At 42.9% G+C, this 7,013-nt stretch overlaps 1 protein-coding gene across 1 annotated transcript in view; it reads right to left on the bottom strand.

Moving 5' to 3' along the window:
• arhgap20 (Rho GTPase activating protein 20) overlaps window positions 1-1,683 on the bottom strand; it is a 22,028-nt gene extending 20,345 nt beyond the window's left edge. The window contains 1 exon segment of the mRNA XM_019880618.1: window positions 1,385-1,683. Coding sequence (XP_019736177.1) covers window positions 1,385-1,483 — 99 coding nt within the window. The 5' untranslated portion in view covers window positions 1,484-1,683.
• Window positions 1,684-7,013: the final 5,330 nt, after the last annotated feature.

Raw genomic sequence — 7,013 nt, 5'->3', positions numbered from 1 at the left:
TGCGTCAAATAGGAAAACCACGCGTCAAATAGGAAAAACACGCGCTTACTCAGCGATGTCCCACTAAATGATGGCATGATTTTGTTTGTATGTTGTATGTAAGGCCAAAAAAGTGCAATATTTGGACACAATAATGCAAATGCAAGTCGAGCATAAAAAGTTGTTTGTTTGGCACAAAAATACAAAAACAATACATACTGTGACAAATGTGACACATTCCGCCAGGAAAATAGCAACAGTTAGCCATTAAAACCGTTTTTTTGATCACACAAAGCCAGTGAAAATGCCTCAGATGGTGCTTCAACAGGATGGTATCATGGTTCTTTCAAACAATACATTTGCTCACTCAAGTACAATATTTTGACCAAGTTCAAGAGGAGTTGAGATTTTGTTTTTATGCCAGTAACCTCATTTCGTGAATAACATTTTTTTTTTGTTTGGCTCTGATCCATCAATTGCCTTTTAAGTCAAAACAGCATTCAAAGCGGAAGTAGTTTTGCTTTATTGTAGATTTAGACATTTTTTTCATAAGAGACAGAGATATTTACTTAAAATAACATTTGACATTTTGTATACATGACTAAACGGTGCAAATACACTAAAGTTAGAACCCCAATGAATAAATTAACTTGACCTTGTTTTTCCCTCCAATCATTTCAACTGCAGTTCCGACAAGTGCCACTTGCGGCACTGTCTAACAGGACTGTTGACACATCGCTGCACTTTGTGTGTGCATGCGTGTGTCAATGTCATATTAGGCCATGCGGATTCAATCATTGTGGCCAATTTTTAAGCATAATTGCTTAATCCACCGTTTAATTAATACATCTATTGTTTTGTGCGTGTGCTTCCCGTGTGGCGAACGCATCCTAATGACTATGCATGATTATGACGATGATTATGATTAGAATACACATATTTTTGCACTATAATGCTAGACGTTTGTTAGTAAAACACTGTATGTCACAACTCCAACAAATTTGCCCAGGAAAGTAGTAGTTCCCCAGAGAATTGTAAAATATTACGATTAAAACTACTCCACAACGTATATATATATATATATAATAACTATATTTGCATGCAAAAGTACAATATTTGTGCAATAGTTGAACACGATTTTTTGAGACAAATGAAAAAAACTAAATTGTCAAAAATTCACAGTTGGTCAGGAATTAACGTGGTAATTTCCCCCCTCAAATGCAACATTTTGATGCACGATATTTGATGACAAAAAGATCCCATTAGGCTATTTAAATGTTGAGAAAAAGCCTCTCGGTGTCCTTAATTGGTTTGCCGTGTGCGTAAAATACGCACATCGGAAGGCACGATGTGGCAGGAAAAAAAAGGGAGCGAGAGAGAACCATGAGGAGGACCGTCTGTCTACCTTTTTATTATCCGGGAGAGGCGCGTTGTTCCCGGCCACAGAGTCGGAGTCGCTCCGGCCCACGGCGGCACCCTGCTGTTGCGGTGACATGCTTTCCATCAAGAAGCGGATCCGCCGGGCCGAGCGCACCGGGCGAACAGTAGTCCCATGACACGGCGGTCCGATAAAGTTGTTTTATCCGGCGGACCGCTGGACGCAAGCCCGAGGAGGATCCATGACGGCTGGGGTTCGCCAAGAGACGCGCCGAAAGCTGCTATGTCCGAGCGGACTCAATTTGGTCTGAACGCCGCGAGACTCGAGGACCGACCAATGGTAATACTGATTATCAAGGTCGACGGCGTTAAATAAGATTGTTCCGATTCGTTACCAAAATAAAAGACATATCGGAGCAGATTGTAAAACTTCGGTTTATTTAATCAGCTCTGCTTTATTTTGATAGCTGAGCAGTTACGAAACTAACGTGAGTGGACAGGAAATAGAATTGTTAGCTTGACTACAAGGTCTTAATTTGAAGATTTCGAAGACAAAACGCTTGAAAGTCCAAATTCTGAATATTAAATTACCCATAAGGGTTGAATCCAAAAAGTAATCGTTATTAAATTGCTATGTTTTAAAAAATATATTTTTACAACGAAAAAATATTCTTCTACTGACTTGATCAATTAATACAATACAAAATTGATTACATTCAAATACATTTTTAAAATAGATTTTTTCCCACACTAATTTGTATTATTAATGATTGATTAAATAATATAAAACTATTACTATATTCCTATATCGAATGTATATTTCATTGTGTATTATGATTAATCACTTAACTGATTAGTTCTAAGTTAATATTATTGTTGATTGGTTTGTTGTTTGGTTGAACTCATTTACATTTTGTGTGCTGAACTGTGTGACCACGCACATATTTTTCTGCCCTCTTACTACTACTGTTACAGCGGCTAGAAAATGCTGACATATACAGCTATTTACCATTTAAGTTGAAGTACCAGTTTTAGTCATTTTAATTTGGGTCTGACAGAACCTTTCTTATGGAAAAATACCAGAAAGGCAGAAAAGCCACAAAATTTGAGAACAAAACATGGTACAGAAGTCGACCTGCGAAGTTCCCTACTTCCAAAGTAGTATCAGTAACATGTTGTAACACCCACCACTCACTCTTCTCTCCCCCTGTTGTGTTGAAAGCAATTGAACCCATCAAATTATTTGATGCCATGTTGTTGCGCGAAAGCACACAGAACGGGCAATATCCGGCCTTGAGCTGCGTTTTATGCCAATCCGCTAACAAGCCGCAATGCTCAGCAGACATCCACCATCATATTCAAAGCAGCTCTTGGCATGTTCTGGCTCAGTTAAATGACGGTCCAGCTTAAGTTGGAACCGTTGCAGATGCTTTTCGAGGCGAGCTGTCATTTTCCCCATGTTATTTCGGACAGCAGCAGTCTGGTCGGCTTTGGTCTGTCTGGAGGATTCAGAGCAGAGCGCCAGACTGGGTCCAGGGCGTGTCGGCGTTGTGGTTGGAAAGCGATGCCTGCCTGCGCTGTTTGCTGCACGGTTTCAGCTAGCCAAAGGAGGACAACAGAGACAACTTTCCAGACTTTTCCAGACTTTTCCTTTCTTTTCCGTGTCGTGTCCGTAAGGTGATGTCAGACACAAATTTTACAGCCTACTGTAATACAAACCAATATGCTAAGTATATGGCACTGGTCGCAGTAGTAGCAGAAGTATTAGTAGGATGTTGTTTTAGTCGTATGTAGTAGAAGGAAGTGCTAGGATGTACCTGTACAAATATATGCTTTTTTTCTTTGTCCATGTGACACAAGCTCCCACTTGCTGCTAGGCAGAGTTGACAGGGCTCACTCCCAGCTGCCCCATTGGTTCATAACACAAAATGAAATATCCCAGGCAGCCCCCTCCCCCGCCCCCAAGGCTTTGAATGACAGCCCACCGACAGACACTGACATGAGCGCGCTCAAAAGAGCTTCCCAACAAAACCACCATTGCCATTTCTCTACCACTTAGGAGACCTTCCACAAGTGCCTGAGCAAAATAGCTTTTTTTTTTCTCCCAGACCTTTCTGGAGAATCAGACAGACATGTCACGATAGTGGGGAGACACAAGACAGAGACGCAGACGTCTGAGCCTGGCCACTGTCCTTGCACACACACACACACACACACACACACACACACACACACACACACACACACACACACACACACAAACAGTGACCTGACTAATCAGATTAGTGCAGTGTGCCTGCAGAGAGTTGACATGCTGCTGATGTCCTGCCATGTGCTGTACTACTACTACTACTACTACTACTACTACTACTACTACTACTACCACCACCGTTGTTGTTGTTGTTGTTGTTGTGATGTCATGCAGTGATTGAGAAAACAGGGCAAACGGCCCGTTCAGTGATTTTAGCCACACTCTCTGGTTTTGAATGTGTAAAGTGTCATCGGAAAACAAAGTTCAGTGGGTGAGGGACCCATGAACTGACTTTTCTGTTCCCCAGATCAATGGCACAGACGTGCCATTTAGATGCTAAAATTGTCGCCGGAAGTCAAAAACAATGCACCCAAATATTTTGTACATGTCACTTTCCAAAGAGTTTGGTCAAAAATAACTGGAGTCAAAAGCTGAAAACCAACGCAGGAAGTTGGTCGGTCACATTTTTCAGCATGAGCCAAAGTGAGTTCTTTTTTAACCTACCTGTAAGAAAATGAATCACCAAGAGCTCAAGTGGGCTCACGACATTTTTGCCATTTTAAAGTGAAGTGCAGAATGTATCGAGGACATTTGTGCGGCTCATTTGACCCAACTTTCTCACTTATTTTTGCACAAAGCGACTCAAAAAATTGGGTCGTTTTATCTTAATCAACTCAGAAAATTGGGTCCTTTCGTGCAAAACTTCAGAATCCAAAAAAATAGCAGGTTAGTCCTTTTTTTGACCCAAGTTGGGTTCGTGTCAACTGGTCTTGGAAAGTCAGTCGTCCTTTGACTTGGGCGCCAACGTAATTGAACGTCACATGACTAAACCCAGAAACCACGTGTGCTGCGACGTCCGTAATGCGAGCCCGAGGGCAGTTTGATGTCGACCGCAGAGGGTGGTATAAAACTAAAATAGCCTCCCCCTTGAGATGGATGAAAATAGATAGATTAATTTGCTTAATTCTTATTCCACGAACGCGGTATTCATCAGAACACCATGCTTCGATGAGCGGGGGTCCACGAAGGACCCAAATTGAAAGCTCAACGGAGCTCTCAAGCTCTCAGCTGGAGGATCCAGACGTGGAGCCACCAAAAGCTAATCAACACGAGATAAGCGCGCGAGTCGACTTCCGCGTGCGTGTCAGTCAGGCGTCACGTTCACAGCATCGGTCTCGTATCGCATCCGAGGGGTCAGGAGCCAAGCGGTCTGAAGGCCGCATTCCACCTCGGGAGGGGGGGGCCGGGACCACCAGGTGAAACCTGCGCGGCCACGTAAGGTTAGGACTTCTCGAGGAGTTCCCACCAAATTCATGTCAGATAATAAACAAAAAGTTCAGGGGTCGCATCGAGGAAGCTTTGCATGCTGATCTTGGGATTTGGGTTGGAGGCGGGGGGACAAGGAGGGGGGTCCCTCATATTTACAAGGAGAGACAACATGGCTTCTTCATTTAGAGGTGTAAAAAAAATAAAAGTCAAAAAAACAAATTTGTTCAATGCCAATATAAGATATCTTTTTTATTTTCTTATTTGTAAAAAAAAAAAAAAAAAATTACCCGATTACTTAAAGCAATAAATGAATAAAATAAATACAAAAAGAAGAGATACGTATCTAAATTTGTCTAAAATAAATTTTATCAGGAAAAATAAAAATATTCATGCTCCATTTTGTATTAATAATTTATTTAGTTGTAACTAAATTAATTTCTAAAAAGGGTTAAATGTCAATCTTAAATTGGTCCTACTTGTATTTTATTTACAGTAAATCAATCAACCAATTACTTAAAGCAATAAATAAATGCATGTACATGAACAATATATATATATATATATGTGAGAATATAATAAAATTAAATGTATAGGTATTTATTTTTTAAACAATGTAGCATTTACCAAGTATATAATAACAAAATGAAGCAAGTATTACACTCTGAGCTGTATAATTTACACATCGACACTTGTGATGGGATTTTAATGATGACGACGATGATGTCATCATGGACCAACTTCTGTATGTCCTGAATACACACTTGTTGTGGTTGCCCCCTTGAACACCCTCCCACGCTTCAGTGCGGCTATTTTGAAAGGTGTTTGCAAAGGGGCACTACAGAGGCTCCCTTTCCCCTCCGCGGGGGGTTCGAGTGCGCCGCCATGACATCAAATGAAAACGTGCGGTACCTCGGAACAAAGCCAAGTAAGGGGAACAACAGCGCTGGCATTGCGCCATCGCACCCGCACTACCACACATCTGGATGTGCGCGACAATGCAACTCTGTGTCTGTGTGTGTGAGTGTGTTTGTGTTGATCTTTGTGTGTGTGTGCGTGTGTGCACATTTGTCATGACAAAGTGTGAACATAAATCCCACCGGCTGCAAACATGAGGTCAGAGAACCAAGACAATAGCTGTACCTAATGTTTTGTCCAACTTGAGAAATCGAGCCAAAGCGGCAAATATTTGTGACAGCATAAAATGACTTTTAGCCAGCGCGTGTTGTCTGTGATTTGTCTGGTTAAAGAGGCGTAAACATCACGAAGCTGCCAAAAGGAGACGGGTCCAACAGCTACGCGAGCTCGGAGAATTACGGACCCACAGCGATTGTCAGCCGACAGAAATCCAGAAATGGCATCAATCTGTTGAATATGGCAGAAAAATGCCTGCTCCATGTCAGCGGCCACGTTGCTAAGGGAAAGAGCAGCTACGCTCTGGAAATACTCTCCTCAATTCACACGTCTAGGGCCAGTTTGGAGGCTTCAGTTAACTTAAGAGGCATCTTTTGGGAATGTGGGAGGAAGCTCATGCAAACTCCACACAAGAAAAGCCGGCTTCAAACCCCCAACCTCCAAACTGTGAAACGTGCTTACGACAGCGCGCCGCCCTCCACCAGAGTTGATCATTTTCAAATCTCGAACAGTGTCTGCAAATGGTGAGCAAGCACCAGAGGAAGGATTTTTTTAGATTCAGTGACCTCAGGTGTGTGCCTGGATTTTTTGGGATTCTTCAAACTTTTTAAGATTCAGTGCTGCGGTCGGAGCAGCAGGGGGAGCTACTCCTCTCACCGCCACTCTAAAAGTTGACCATTGCCAACAAGTGCCAAGGGCCATCTCGTCAAACGCTCCATCACTTCCTTACATCCTTCACTTCTTTCAACTTCCAGCTTCCCCCCCGCCCTTTTGCTCCTCCCCGAATGTCCGCACCGAAGCCCCCTCCCCTCTCAGTCCACTTCTGCAGGGTCAGCCGGGCTTAATCCCCCTCGCCTCTTACAGCTGGCCTAATACCTCCTGCCGCCACCCTGACGTCTCAGACTTCCCAACCCGCCGAGTCACTACCTCCCGCCCGAAGGGGGCCCGACTCTCTTTGCTATAAATCGGTCAAGTAGAAGTCTCGACTCAGAGCCCACCCAGGGGA

The sequence above is a fragment of the Hippocampus comes genome, unplaced genomic scaffold (assembly GCF_001891065.2).
Source record: "Hippocampus comes isolate QL1 unplaced genomic scaffold, H_comes_QL1_v1.1 scaffold214, whole genome shotgun sequence".
NCBI classification, from domain to species: Eukaryota; Metazoa; Chordata; class Actinopteri; order Syngnathiformes; family Syngnathidae; genus Hippocampus; species Hippocampus comes.
Note: the sequence above shows the minus strand (reverse complement) of the source record. Positions and strands in the feature narration are given on the sequence as shown.